This window comes from Rhea americana, unplaced genomic scaffold (assembly GCF_003343005.1).
Source record: "Rhea americana isolate MKP2758 unplaced genomic scaffold, rheAme1 scaffold_469, whole genome shotgun sequence".
Taxonomy (NCBI): Eukaryota; Metazoa; Chordata; class Aves; order Rheiformes; family Rheidae; genus Rhea; species Rhea americana.
This window is the reverse complement of record NW_028186611.1, coordinates 151,433-166,871: the sequence shown is the minus strand read 5'-3', so window position 1 is coordinate 166,871 and position 15,439 is coordinate 151,433. Positions and strand designations below refer to the sequence as shown.

Here is a 15,439-nt window from a genome sequence, read left to right as displayed (position 1 = left end):
ACAAGCCTGAAATGTTGGAACAAGATCTCTTTAATAGAAGACAGCTCACACAACAAAGAATGAATTATTTTCTTGTATAGTATACAGAAGGGGCCTCACTCCTCTCTCTGCAAAAGCAAATCAACATGGCAGAATTTCCTTTGATAAGCCTGCTTTATTTTGGAGCCCTTTTTAAAATAACTTTCATATTTGAGGGAATACTGCAATGAATACATCTGCCCATCCCATTAGCTTTCAGACTCTTTTTTTAAGCCAATATGTCTTCTAATGCTAGATACCGTTCTTCAGCTACAGACCACAAATCACATTATTCCAGTATGTTTTAGAGGTCAGTTACCTGATGCTTGTGGTGTAATAGGACAAAAAGAACCTAGCTGCAGAACACACATCTCCTACTGTGATGTCTAGTACTATGGTGGAAGTTACAACTGATGTCAGAACTCCTCTATGCTCAAACACTAATCATTTCTCATTATCCTGAGTCAAGTTTTCAGCTAACAGATGCACAGTACTAAGCTATTCTACTTTTAAAATTGTTGCACTTGTTTCATTTTCTGGCTCTATTGCTGAGATTCCACCTTGATAATGATTTAAAATTACATGTTCATCTATAAGTGAATTATTTTTAAATTTGCAACTTTATTAATTTAAAGCCTATGATCACTCCCTCTCCTCTACACTTATTATTAAGGCAAACTACAGAACAATCCCAAAGCCTTCTGCAACACTGAAGCAACATCAAGTTCTTTTTTTAAAAATTAAATTCAGAATGTAGGCTATTTAAGATTGTACTGGCAAAAACATTGTTTCCCAGGTGCTGAAGTATATTAACTTTTTAACAATTTGGAAATAAGATGCTTTAAAATTTAGCCTATAAAACAAATCTTAATTATTTACACTTATAAACCCAGCGAATTCAGATCAAGGGAAGAAAAAACAGTAAGTGTTTGGACTCATAGATATCAGTGTATATCATATATACTAAAAACACATATACCTGAAGTGGAAGTGAGGCTGAACAGTCTCACCGACTGCTGGCCCTATGCAAGTAGACAGAGCAAGTATCACTTGAAAAAATACAAATAAAAGCGGACTGTCAGTACAATCCCATCAAAAAAAAGCTATCAGGGACAACCACATATTTTAAAAAGCAGGTACGAATTTTAAAAGCAACAGTTGTTCTGCATGCCACAAGACCTGCTACAATCTCCATAGAAAAACTTGTGCCATCTTACAGAAAGTAAACTTTACTCAGTTTTAGAAAGAAAAGAAAAAAACAGAACCAGGACTCACTGTGAGAATCTGGGGAGACAATACTTCCCTTCTGAGCTTTTATAGGCTTGCGTTAGATACCCAAGGTACTGTTTTAAAGATAAATAAATAACAAATACATTTGGAAAGATCTTCAGTATTTTATTGTTCCAATAGAAACAGGAAGATTCCTGTTTAAACAACTTTTGGATAGGCAAATTGGGCCTTAAAAAATATAGAATCAAAGGAACCAATTCATAAGTTTTTAAGTTATATTTCAGAAGCAATTTTAGAAAACAAGGCTTCCCTTTCTCTATGACACTAATGTTAAGAACAAATAGATGAGAACGGTAGTCAGAAATGGAAGAATTACTTCCTGGAAGAAATTTCTGATCAAATCAAAGTTTCTGTTAGAGACTTTAATTTCTATTTATCTGTCCTAATAGAATGTAGATGTCTTTTTAAAAGCATCTGAACAGCTAGCTTGTTCTCTGTACAAAGTCTGTTGAAGTGAAACTCAAGTTATCCTGTTGTGTAACAAGTTGGGTACACTGGTAGAGACATTCAAGCTTACTGTTAGTTCTATTTTGCAAATTAATACACTTTCTACTAGGACCGGATAGAAGATTGTCCTGACAGCACAGTACAAAATATCACTAGAACACCTGTACTACAGACAAATCTAATCTCCTTGTACTTGTCTCTGATCATCAGAAGACCAAGGATGAAAGAAATCTCAGCTTGTAAAAATCACAATGTATCTGAAAAAAAAAATCTTCCCAAATCTCACTTCTACAGATATTCTGATGCATGAATTATCATCAATCTGGTTTTAGGAAAGGATTAAACTTATGATCCTTTAATGGCTTAAATATGCCACTTTAAATGCCATCTGGAGAATCCTGCCAGAAGATACTACCCCTTCATACTCAGGRTCTGGCTTGAAATTTTTACTCATCTCAAAGTTTAGTCTTTAATTTTTCTGTTGCTTCCCCACTGCAAAGGCTGTCATCATCTTAAGTTTTCTCCTATGTGTTTCACTGACTTTCTGCCTTATAATTCTTACAAGAGACTTTAATACCCCACAAACCTATTATTATATTCTTCTTCAAGAAGTTTTAAGTCAATAATCAACTTCTGTTACCATGTTAACATCAAACACTGAAACTCTCCTGGCAATTCAAAGCTTAAAAAATTTGTTCTTCACTAGAACAGGATAATTCCACATCACCTGACTGTAAAACCAACATTAGCTGTAAACTCTCCTGCTCAACAATCAGAGTGCTGAATACTTGGGTCTGATTACCCCAAGAAAATAATGCTCATGCAGTCAAATCCATCACCCATTTATTTCACAGTACCTTTCAGATCTGTTGCCCAACTTCTGAATTTTTTTTTAGAAAGCAGATTATGTAAAGATAGATCAGGTTTTGTGAGAGTCAGTGTTCAGTAACAGTTCTAACATTTCTCAGATAATATAGAATAGTATAGAAAATCTATACTGTTTTTATTAATACCATAATCATCTCCTTCATAAACTGCAACTCATTATCAACTGTCTTCCTGCATTTCCAGTTCTTTTACATGGGAGTTGTATCAATATTCACAAGAATGACCATGGGATGAAGAGAGAAACTATGATCATTCAAGCTGTCTGAAGATGTCATCATTTCTTATTAGGTATAACTTCTAGACCACACTAAATGACAACATTTCAGCATCACTAATCAGCATAGGTGAGTTTGTAAGGGAGGTATTTTATTTCCTCCTACCATTCTGGTGCCACACTTTCCTGGGTTTTGCATACACTAAAGTAACACTTATACCAAGATGATACAACTTAAACTTAAGCAGTATTAATTCTGAGCATTATTTGTTCATTGTTTTCTCACTGTAGTGCGTAGTGCTTATGTACTCCATAGACTGGCACTGCTTAATAAAATCAACATAAAAATCAATGACTAAAACAAAAAAATATACTAGTAAAGCAAACGCTTGACTGGGGATTTCAAAAAAGTGACTTGTGAATTTTACCCTTCAGAACAGGTTAAGCGTAGAGTCATTCAGGACCGCATTTGCAGAACAAAAATAAGAACATCTTCACAGAATCACAGAATGGGTAAGGTTGGAAGGGACCTCTGGAGATCATCTAGTCTAACCCCCCTGCTCATGGAAGGTCACCTACAGCATGGTAGACAGGGTTGCATCCAGGCAGGCTTTGAATATCTCCAGAGAAGGAGACTCCACCACCTCTCTGGGCAACCTCTTCCAGTGCCCTGTCACTCTCATAGTGAAGACATTCCTCCTCACATTCAGGCGGAACTTCCTGTGGTTCACTTTGTGCCCACTGCCTCTTCTCTTGTCACCCAGGACAACTGGAAAGAGTTTAGCCCCATCCCTTTGACACCCTCCCTTCAGGTACTTGTACACATTGATAAGATCCCCCCTCAGTCTTCTCTTCCCGAGGCTAAAGAGGCCCAGCTCTCRCAGCCGTTCCTCACAGGGCAGATGCTCCAGCCCTCTGATTATCTTCGTAGCCCTATGCTGGACTCTCTCCAGTAGCTCCATGTCTCTCTTGTACTGGGGAGCCCAGAACTGGACACAGTACTTGAGATGAGGCCTCAGCAGGGCTGAGTAGAGGGGCAGGATCACCTCCGGTGACCGGCTGGCAACACTCTTCCTAATGCACCCCAGGATACCGCTGGCCTTCCTGGCCACAAGGGCACATGGCTGGCTCATAGTCAGTTTGTCATTCACCAGCACTCCCAGGTCCTCCTCTGCAGAGCTGCTTTCCAGCAGGTCAGCCCCCAGCTTGTACTGGTGCCTAGGGTTATTTCTCCCTAGGTGCAGGACCGTGCACGTGCCCTTGTTGAACCTCAGGAGGTTCCTCTCCGCCCAGCTCTCCAGTCTGGCCAGGTCTCTCTGAATGGCAGCACAGCCCTCAGCCGTAGCAGCCACTCCTCACAGCTTGCTATCATCAGCAAACTTGCTGAGGAGGCACTCTATCCCTTCATCTAGGTCACTGATGAAGAAGCTGAAAAGCATGGGAGCCAGTACTGAGCCTTGGGGAACTCCACTAGCCACAGGCCTCCAACTAGACTCCGTGCCACTGATGACAACCCTCTGAGCTCTGCCATTCTGGCAGTTCTCAAGCCACCTCACTGTCCACTCGTCTAACCCACGCTTCTTGAGCTTATCTAGGAGGATGTTGCGGGAGACAGTGTCGAAAGGCTTGCTGAAGTCAGGGTACACAACGGCCACTGCTCTCTCCTCATCTACCCAGCCAGTCATTCCTTCATAGAAGGCGATCAGATTGGTTAAGCAGGAAGCATTCCCCTTGGTGAATCCATGCTGGTTACTCCTGATCACCTTCTTTTCCTCCATACGCTTGGAGATGACATACAGAATGAGGTGTTCCATCACCTTTCCAGGGATGGAGGTGAGGCTGACCAGCCTATGCCTGTAGCTGCCCAGGTCCTCCTTCTTGCCCTTTTGGAAGACTGGAGTGACATTGACTTTCTTCCAGTCCTCAGGCACCTCTCCAGTTCTCCAGGACCTTTCAAAGATGATGGAGAATGGCCTGGCAACAACATCTGCCAGCTCCCTCAGTACCCATGGGAGCATCCCATTCGGGGTCATGGATTTAAGAACATCAAGCTTGCCCAGTTCTCTAATCCTATCCTCCTCAACCAAAGGAAAGTCTTCCTTTCTCCAGACTTTCTCCCTTGCCTCCACACTCAGGGATTCTTGAGGGCTGCCCTTAGCAGTGAAGACTGAAGCAAAGAAGACATTCAGTAGTTTTTCCTTCTCTGTATCCCTTGTCACCAGGGCCCCTGCCCCATTCAGTAGTGGGCCCATGTTTTCCCCAGTCCTCTGCTTGCTGCTGATGTATTTGAAGAAGTCCTTCCTGTTGTCCTTAACATCCCTTGCCAGACTCAATTCCAAATGGGCCTTAGTCTTCCTCATTGCATCTCTACATACTCTGACAGCATTCCTATAATTCTCCCAAGTAGCCTGTCCCCTCTTCCACATTCTGTGTACTTTCCTCTTGTGTCTGAGTTTGGCCAGGAGCTCCCTGCTCATCCATGCAGGTCTCCTGCCTCCTTTGCTGGACTTCTCTCTCCTTGGGGAAAAACGCTCCTCTTGAGCTTGGAGGAACTAGTGCTTGAATACTAGCCATCTCCCCTGGAGCCCCCTTCCCTCTGGGGCCTTAACCCATGAGATTCCTCCAAGTAGGTCTCTAAAGAGCCCAAAGTCTGCTCTCCTGACGTCCAGGGTTGCAATCCTGCTTTATTGCTTTACTTCTTTCATGTAGGATCCTGAACTCCACCATCTCGTGGTCATTGCAGCCAAGGCTGCTCCCAACCAGTCCTTCTTTGTTGGTTAGGACAAGGTTCAGCAGGACATCCTTCCTGGTTAGCTCCTCCACCACCTGTGTCAAGAAGCTATCATTGACGCACTGCAGGAGCCTCCTGGACTGTTTGTGCCTAGCTGTGTTGTCCTTCCAGCAGATATCAGGGTGGTTGAAGTCTCCCATGAGAAACCAGGGCCTGTGATCGTGAGGCTACTTCCAGCTATCTGTAAGTAGCTCTCATCAACTTCCTCTTCCTAGTCAGGCAGCCAAATCCTACAGACTTCGAGATTAAAACAAAGAATGTGCCTCACCTCTTCAAATTTTAGAATCACAGAATTTTGGAAGACAAAACAAAAAACAAAAAAAAACCCAGGGGAAATCCATAAGCCATCTAAAATTAAAATGCAACTTACTCCAACACTGCTTCCTGCCTAGGAAGACTGATCTGCTTGACGGAACAACTTGAATTTTTCAATAAAGCTCAAGTTGTTCCACGCAACAAGAAAGCACTGCACTGGTTCAGACCACCATTAGTGCAAAATGGTACCCAGAACAAGGTTCATAGCTCTTACCCCATATAATCCATCAAATGAAAACTGATTAAAATTTACGCACTTTTAACTGTAATACTAGAAAGTCATCTTCTTTCAGACATGGCAAAAGCACTCCAAGCTATTATGTCCACAAACGTGCTGAGCATCCTATCCTAACTTGTAACTAGCACAATAAACACAACCAAAATTTTGCAGAGGTAAAATAATGAAAGCAGAAGAGAATTTAGTTCGCTCATACTTACTTTTCTTACAATAGGCTCCTGTCCATCAATGCAGCCATACCAGGTTACTAATTTGTTCCATGCTTCAGTGGGAACTAATACATAGTCTAGTTCATCAATGAGGTGTTCTTTTAAACTCTGAGTTTCTGGATCTAAAAGAAAGAAAAAAAAGAACATGACCTGAAACAGAATTCTTTCTTCTGAAGATCTACAGATGTTTGAGACATTTGGTGCCTAGATCTTATGTCTACTAACAGAGATAAATTAAGTTGCTTTAAATCTGTAGAAAATTGACAGATAACCACATTTCTAGTATTTATTAGGAATCATGACAGATGTTTGTAGAAGGGCACATATGAAGAGGAATACTTGTGACTATGCCTCTGAAAAGACTCTGAAGTCTCCATCACACAGTAAGTTGCGAATGACATGATGTCTAAATGGAGCAGGGTATGTTTTTCTTCCTCACTCTTGAAACACGTTCTACACTACTTTTAGAAAGCCAAAGCACATGAGATTAGCATCTTCCAATTTCTGTGGCTGGGAGGCCATGCAGTAGACAGGTTCTGGGCAGACATCCCTCTACTTACATTACAGAAAAGCTGTACCGCATTGTACTAATAATTTGTCAGTACCAGTAAAAGTACCAACAAGGGTATGGAATCCTTTAAATTGTAAGGGAAGAAGTACTTAAGGTAGGCAAACAACTATATGGACTTATATACTATCACAGAAACCTGGAGGAAGCCAGATACTTCAGAATTCCACACGGTAGGTACCTTTCTGCTTTTTGAAACAACTCCCTTTTAACTACTAAGAACTAAGTTATTTCACATGTAGATTTTTGCTCATACATCACTAGAATCTACATAGAAACAGTTATCTGACCATTACTACAAAGACATTCCAATAAAATAAGTAAATGAGTTGAGCCAGGCAAAAAGAGCCGAGACATCAATAACAGCGTACTCTCATCATGCTAAGGGATACCAACACTCCCCAAGGGCAAGCAGAAACCTCACCAGTCTCCTTGCTTACAACCTTTAGGTCAGTCGTTTGCATCCTCCCAAAACACACAGCTTCAGAAGTGAATCAGAAGTGAAAGCAGCACGAGGGAAAACTCGGATTGTAGTAACGCAGGAAAGTAATTTACTCGAGGCCGAGCAGCGAGGTTAAGAGCAATCTGGATAGCACGAAGCACTCGCGGCCGCCGCGGTCAGCCTCACCCTCTCTCCCCCTGCTAGCTCCGTAGCCGGCCGTGCTCTTCCGCAAGGGCCCAGCGCCGCCAGACAAACTCACCACTGAAGAGCCCCGAGTTGTCGATGGGCCCAGGGAAGAGGCTCGGCTCGCCCACGCCGAACATGTCCCAGCTGTCGAAGCCCACGTACTTCTTCCACTGCTTGAACCACCGGCTGTCCACTAGGTACCTGCAACACACGGCACGGAGCGGCGCGGCGCCTCAGCAACGGCCCGGCCGCTCCCACAGGCCCCGCCACTGGCAGGAAACGGGAGCGGACGGGGAACGGAGAGGAAGGGACGCATCGGCCGCGCTCACCAGGACTCTCCTGGCTTCAGGGCCATGGCCAGCAACGGCCCCAGCTCGGCACGCTGTACTGCCGGGTCCGGGGGCGCGTCGCCGCCGCCGCCGCCCTCAGGCACAGCCGCCATGTCGGTGCGCAAGCCCCGTCGCTGACGGACGTCCGCACGCGCGCGCGCATGCGCAGCGGGAACAGCGCGGCCGCGCGGAGAGGAGCTGCGTGCGCTCGCGCTGCCCGCGCGCCTCCGCCGCGGGGCGGGGCCGGCTGCGCGGGCGCCATGGCGGATGGGGGTGGGGGCACGAAGGCAGGCAGGGGGCAAGGTGCCATCTTCCCGTGAGCGGCTGCGGGCCGCGGCGCCCGGCAGTCCAGCCTGGGAGCTGTATCAATGGCCGCCCCACAGCGTCGGGATGGCAGGCCGAGATCCAGCCGCAGCTGTTCCCGTGGCGCTTGTAAGCAGCAGCAGAAGACGGTCGCTTATCGAGCGTGGTTGTTCGTGCTGAGTTGTCTTTTGTGGCATGGGCGAAGCTGGCCCCCCATAACTGTTCTCCAGTCTTTACCCATCTGTGCTGTGGAGAGTTGGCAGCTCCCTCAGGGTGAGCATGTCGCCTTGGTGATCTGATTTCTCCTTGCATCTCTTTGATGGTTGGAGGGAGAGGATCCTGGGGGATGTTTGGGGACCTTAGAGCAATGCTGAAATCCTTTGGGACACAGGAGATCTCAGCTGTGCAGGCAGTGGGCTCTTCTCCATGATGGTTTGACACCCAAGAGGACACACCTAGGGTGAAGCTATCTCCAGAGAGGAGAAAGCTGATGTACTTTGTGCGGGCAGAATGGTTTAAGTATTACTGGCATGACAATACTTGTAATGTGATAATCTGAGCCTTTTCACCGTGCAGTTTGGTGCCTGATGTGGTTAGAGGGCTTTGGACATCTGCAAGGATGTGAAGTTAATAGGATGGTTACGGGAGAGCAGAATTCTCTGCCTAATCTAACTTGAAGGAAGACAAATCCTTCTAATACTAGCTTGGAGGGGTAAGCCTAAGTTTCTCTTTCTGTTCTAGAGACTGATATCACCAACCTTTTGATGCAGTTTTTGCCCATCATCGTCGATTTTCTTACATATGTTTCTTTATGGATGCCTCTTCTCATGGCTCTGGCTAGAGAGGGACATCTTGAGTTGCTAAGGGAAGAAAAGAGAGCAGGTGCTAGTGACTAGCTGAGGAGCTCTCAGGAATTTTAAAAGTGCTCTTTGGACAGATAACCCTTCGGAAAGAAATTTAGTTACTATTCTCTACAGTAGTATACCCTGATGGAAAAGAATGAGCAAACTGAGCAGAGGTCAAGGATGTGGCTCCTACCCAAACAGAAATGACACTGAATGTGTCCTTCAGCAGCATGAATTTTGGGTTTGTCTCCTTTGTATCACAGGGCTAAAAAAACCCACCACCACCAAAAAAAAAAAAAAAAAAAAAAAAAAAAAAAAAAAAAAACCAAACACTAGTCTAGCCCTCAATGAGTTTAAGCCAAGTTCACCTTCTCTCCTGTCAGAAACTGTAATCACTGAGTTTTGCTCCACTGATGATTTGATGCCTTGCAATTCCAGGGCATGCTCATACAAATACCTGTATTGCACCTGCTTGCATAGACCAGAGGAAGGGCATTCCTCTTCCTAAGTTCAGACAAGCTGTCTCAAATGAAGACTTTTTTTTTTTTTTTTTAATAATCTTACTTCTGGTGCTGACTTGGCCAAATCTCTGTGGCTCATCTGCCCTCTTCAAGTTGCAGTTTGCTGGAGAAAGGAAACCTGAGTTTTGCTTTATAAAATATTATGTAAATTAATTTGTCACTGTTCATTATTGAAGAAGACTAGTATTCTTACTCTAGCTATATCACCTCTGGAATCGGAGTCTGGAAGGTCACAAATGGTTCTTAATGGTTTTGTTGTCTCATTCCTCTCTGCTCGTGTGAATTGTCCCACCTTCTTACATTCATAAAACTAATCCAAGCACCAGAAATTCTTGTATTTTCTCTGCTCTCATATCATTAACTGAGTCTGTAAGTATATCAAGGAATCTTTAGAAATAATTTCTAATTGTGGGAGTGTGCAAGTTTAACTAGAATTTGCAACGTTGCTATATTTTCACTTAACAAAGATAGTTCGAATAATGAAGTAAATTGTGATTTTTATTGTGTACAGACCTTGTTGCTTGATAAACTGAATGAAATATCATCCAGCTGAAGGCCATAGTTTGAAGGCTAGGAACAAATATGGAAGGAAAAGTACAGGACAGTTCGTGTCCTGAAAAGCAAGAACTTTGAAAATAATTTGGGATTTACATGGGTATTTGTCAGTGTTATGCTGAAGCTCTGAGGGGTAAATGGATTTTAAAAATAAAAAGATGGATTTGAAGTAAGGATTTAGTATTAACTCTGTATGGAGCAGTGGTAGAACCACTGTTAGAGAGCTCTGTGTTGTTTATGGAGCCTATGCTTGAGAATTAGGAAGATTGGGAAGGATTCAGATGATAATTCAAGGATGTACGAACCTGCTTAAAACTGAAACACCAAAGAAATCCATTTACCTCATGGAAAAGAAAGGAGGGGATGATGTGCTCAGACTGTAAATGTCTGCTGAGAGAAGCACTCTCCTTGCAGATGGTTCCCTACCATCCGTCCGTATGGCAGTTCTGTAGGCTGGCTTTGCCTCCTGCCAGCCAGGCCTAAGAACATTGCAGCAGTCCTGGAGTAAGAAGCTAAATGCCTTTCATCTTTTTGAATAGCAGGGAAAGTCCACCCAATTAATGTCAAAACAGAAGACTATTTTCTTCTTCCAGCAAGAGTTGAGTCCTGTTACTTGCTCATTTCTTTCTTTCTTTCTTTTTTCTTTTTTTTTTTTTTTTTTTATTTTTTTTTTTTTTTCTCAAAGAGTAGGGCCACAGCCCTTTTTGGTCTTCAACAGACTGATACACCCTGTTAAAACAAGATTGGATGTGTTTTTAAAATGAGTCAGCTATTCTTAGATAATGCTGTCTTGGCTGACCTCAGTCTGGTAAATGTGAATTACTTAAGTGTGGTGAAAGCTTCAAATAGTCTCATTCAGGGCTTTCTGATTCAGTATTAGGAAATGACATTGTTACAGTTTCACAGTAGATAGCGGTGTCCCTGTGTTTTCTCCTCTGTTTAAGTGCTTTCCTTTCAGTTACTTGGCTTCTTGCCCTTACTGGTTTCCAGCTGAAATCTTACGGCTCTTAACTGCTAGAGTGGAATGGAAAGGAACAAATACCTTCCCACCAGTTACAGGTTAGTACAACCCAGTTTGAGTCAGGTGTTTCCTGCACACCTTACTACAGCAATGATAAAAAGCAGTGAATGAGTAAAAGCTATCATTCTTAGTAGGTGCAACAAAGCTTTACAGGAGGAGAAAGGAATTTAAATGGTTGAAAGAACATTTAATAAGCTGAGCCAGAAAGGTCTTATGCTTCATTTGTTGGCATTTCTGTTGAGTATAAGACTTCTGAACACCACATTTCCTAAAATCATGATTGCTTAGATGTTTTAGGGTGTGGCAGGTGGAACATTCTGGAACCTGGGAGAGGGAGGTAGAGGCAGGAAGAGAAAATTTTCTTTGTAGCTAGTTAACACGGACAGCACCACTTCAAATATCTGAATTTGTTTAAAGGTTTAAGAAGTTGATGACAACTATCAGCAGCTTAAAAGAGTCGGAGGAGTCATAAGGTGAGGGAGAAGGGAGCACCAAACTCATTCTCAAGAGTGGGAAAACGTGGGACTCCCTATGTGGTGGAAGAATGAGGAGAGCAGTGTGAACAGATTCTTTGGCACTACCACAGGGACTACTAGTTTGCACAAAAGTCTTGGGCACTTGGCTGTGCTCTTCAGGTTGTGTTGCTAAGGAACCTTTCCCAGCCTGGAGGCCACCTTTTCCCCACCCCACCCCACCCTAGGAGCCGGAGCTAGCTACTCTAGTGAATGATGAAATCAGGCAGGGAGTAGCAAGGCTGAGAAGCTTTTATCTACTCTGCAGAGCTACTGCTGGAACTTCAGTGTGCTAATACCTGTACTGTTCATTTTCCCCTTGGCATAGCTAATTCTCATTCTGCTATAGCATAAACATACCTCTGGCATGGATGTATCTGTACTGGGACTGCTGCTTTGCTTTTCTGCTAGTACAGCTGCATCAGCTGGAGAGTTCATCCCTTGGCTCTTAGCACTGCCACAAACACTGTAAAATATGAGTCTGACTGGGGCAGGGTGATATCCCAGCTTGGCACAAGTTTTTTTTTTTTTTTTTTTTTTTTTTTTTTTTTTTTTTTTTTTTTTTTTTTTTTTTTTTTCCTCCTATGCGTGACATTGGAACAACAGTAGATGTTGCAACCTGCTCCCCACAGCTGTGGGTCTCAGTGAGGGCCACAGACTAATGAGGAACATGTCAAAGCAAAGAAATTGTTCCTGCAGAGGAATCCTCATTAAGTGTCTCAAGTTTGGGTGAATCAGGATTAAGGAAGTGCCACAACTTATGTCAAGTAAGATTTTTAAATACAGTGTAATGACTTCCTACTACCCATGATCCAGTATTCTCTTAGCATATTTTAACATCCTGCATTAGAGAAGCAGATTTAACTGAAAGTTTAATGCCTCAAATCAGGCGGTTTCTGCTGTAAAGCTAGAATAGCTACTGAAAACTTCCTGTTTTCCCACAAAACTGCAGTGGAAGTTAAGAAATAGCCTGGTGAGGATTATGTAATCTTCAGTTTAGAGCTCCAATTACTCACCCCAAGAAGTAAGTAGGGTGGGGCAGGCTGTAGGTTTTGCCACAATGTGTTTAGCCCAGCACTGTTCAGCCCAGCAGGGGCCTTAAATTTACTTAAACTAACAAGGCAATCAGTAAATAAATGTGGTGAGGAGCTGAAGCTATAAACAGAAACCAACCAACCAAATCTAAGTGTTTTTAATTATGAAAGCAATGCACAACTGATAGAACTTTCAAGTGTTAGGCTTTTCTTTCAAAAGTCTGGGTTTCTAGTTTGCATTTGGTGCTCCTCAGTAGAGTACTGAGCTTACAGTCAGTGCTTCTATGTGTTGCAAGGCGTGACTTGTAGCCACCAAACACAGATAAGGAGATAACTCCTTCACAAAAAAATATCCAAGGTGGTAAGGTCATGGGCTGCCTGAAAACTTGCAGGACCTGAGTGACTGGGCAATAAGATGGCAGAGGAAAATTTGGTGCAAGCTCAGTTCTCAGAGGGAAACCAATTCTAATTTCACAGAATCAGCAAGAGGCTGTGAGCTCCCCATCAGTGCTCAGGAACAAAATACCAGGATTATAAAAGCTCCATGATACTAGTATCACCTAGGGCTGAAACTGTCCTGCTGTCAGTGGATGGAGACTGTTTCTTCTCTCGTTCAGCAGAAGAACTAAGAGGAAGGAAATGGAGCTTGCACAAACCAGGTTCAAAACAAACAAGATAGGCTGATTCGTAATCTAATTCAGTGTGTTACAGGTGTCGGGGGTGCAGTAAGGTTAGATGGGCTTAATGTGGGACTGGGCAAGCATGCAGAGATCTGTTTTAGGCTACTACCAATACAAAACACAACAAACACAGGAGAGAGCTGAGCTGAAAAGGGTGTGGAGGTGGTTCTGTTACCAGGCTTGTTGTCTTAGCCTCCCCAATGAATCCATTGACAGAGGCCAAATAATTAGGTGGACCTTGGTCTGAATCAGGATGGCTGTTCTTCCTCAAGCCATTTGCAAGTGCCATCAGAACAGCACAGCATTCAACCCAAACTCAAAACTAACCCTATATGTCTCAAAATGTTTATTAATCTAGCATCCATGCTGTCCAGGCCTCTTATCACTATCCAGACTAGAAATTTGGAAACTAATTCATACCTTGGTCCTGTGCCAGCATTATCTTTCTCGTGCAGGCAAGCTTTGAATGAGGCCAAGAGTCTGGCAAGGTTATTTCTGTTCTAGGCTACTTTCCTGTTCTGACAAGCTAGTTACACGGAGAATAGGACACAGCATCGATTCATCATTTGCAAACAGTTTACCCATCAAGTTGTTTTTCCTTTGTGTTCAGATTTCAGCCTGATAACATGCCACACGGGGTAGTATGAGTCAGGCCTGTGAGCACATGCATGAGCTGATTAAAGTGTGGGGTGGCAGCCATGCTCTACTGAACTATCCCAGATTTATCAAGCAGTAGCCTTAGAGAAAGTACACATTTTTTATTCAGAGGCACAAAGCTGCTTTCCCTGCAGTAGCTTTCCAAACATGCACATGCAACTTTTAAAACATCAAGTACACTTCAGGAATTTAGAAGATGCACTCTCATGAGCAAAACTTGCAAGGACATTAGAATTTTACCACCAGAATGAGCAGCTTCCCCCCACCCCCAATCAGAAAAACAGGCACAAGCCTAACAAACTAAGCAGGAGGTGGAGATTCCTCTTGCACATTCAGCAATAGATCTCAGCAAAGCTTTGGTTTAACCAAGCACATTCTTAGGAACTTTCTGAAGAAGGAATTCAATATCATCTTGGATCTTGATGGTTTCAAAATGCCTGCTGTAACGTTTGAAGGGCACACCGTCAGGGCCGATGAGAAACTTCTCGAAGTTCCAGGAGATGTCGTTCCTGCACACTGGGGACCAGATGATGTACTGTGGGTTGGTCATCAGTGAGGAGGGGTCGTCATGTGGGAAGGGCAGCGCCTCTTTCAAGAAGGTGAAGAGCGGGTGGGCATCCTTCCCGTTCACGTCGCACTTTTCAAACAGGGTGAAGTTGGGCTTGTAGCCGTTGCCTGGACGAACGTGTTCCAGTGACTGCAGGATCTCTTCGTTTGTGGCATTCTCCTAAGAGAGAGAAAAACAAAGAAGAGGAAAAAAAAAAAACACGAAAATGAAGTGTGAAAGTGTGAGAATCCAGGCGGGACCTGGCAGCTTCAGCTCCAAGCTCTCCCAGGGTGGTGGTGAGGAAGCTCCTTGTCGGGGCTCCCGAGGCAGAGGGGCTGCTGCTTCGGGACCCCCCCACCCGCACCCCCAGCCACCCGTCCTCCTCCTCGCGGACCTGGGGCTGCACTTTGGGGCCTGCATCCCTTGTACCTCGCCGAGGTGGGTCACCACTAAACTGGCCTTCGAAGAGGTTACTGCGGCACCTGAGCAGGGGGGCTGAGCCGCACCGAACGGGACCGGACCGGACCGGCAGTACCTGGTGCCCGAACTGGTTGCAGGGGAAGCCGAGCACGACGAGCCCGCGGGGGCCGTAGCGCCTCTGCAGCTCGTTGAACTGCACGAAGTCGCGGGCCGTCGTGCCTCAGAGCGACGCCACGTTGGACACGAGCAGCACCCGGCCCAGCAGCGAGCCCAGGGCCAGCGGCTCCGCCGCGCCCAGCGGCCGCGCCTGCAGCCCCAGCAGCCCGCTCCCCGCCGCTCCCCTCGCCGCCATGGCGAGCAGTGCGGACGCTGCCTCCCCGCCGCCGCCTCGGCACCGCCCGGCGCTGCG

At 44.5% G+C, this 15,439-nt stretch overlaps 2 protein-coding genes across 3 annotated transcripts in view; both read right to left on the bottom strand.

Moving 5' to 3' along the window:
* USP4 (ubiquitin specific peptidase 4) overlaps positions 1 to 8,102 on the bottom strand; it is a 48,975-nt gene extending 40,873 nt beyond the window's left edge. Inside the window, exons 1-3 of one of the 2 annotated variants that reach the window (XM_085316397.1) lie at positions 7,936 to 8,102; positions 7,680 to 7,807; positions 6,402 to 6,532 (exon numbers count right to left, since the gene is read on the bottom strand). In XM_085316397.1, coding sequence (XP_085172523.1) covers positions 6,402 to 6,532; positions 7,680 to 7,807; positions 7,936 to 8,048 — 372 coding nt within the window. In that variant the 5' untranslated portion in view covers positions 8,049 to 8,102. The remainder of the gene's footprint in view (positions 1 to 6,401; positions 6,533 to 7,679; positions 7,808 to 7,935) is intronic. The other variant, XM_085316396.1, reaches the window with a different exon arrangement.
* Positions 8,103 to 14,144: 6,042 nt separating this feature from the next.
* On the bottom strand, positions 14,145 to 15,414 carry GPX1 (glutathione peroxidase 1). The gene is made up of 2 exons (XM_085316398.1): positions 15,146 to 15,414; positions 14,145 to 14,790 (listed from the first exon to the last, which is right to left on the bottom strand). The coding sequence occupies exons 1-2, from the start codon at positions 15,380 to 15,382 to the stop codon at positions 14,425 to 14,427; spliced, it is 603 nt and encodes a 200-aa protein (XP_085172524.1). The 5' UTR covers positions 15,383 to 15,414; the 3' UTR covers positions 14,145 to 14,424.
* Between the last annotated feature and the right edge of the window lie 25 nt (positions 15,415 to 15,439).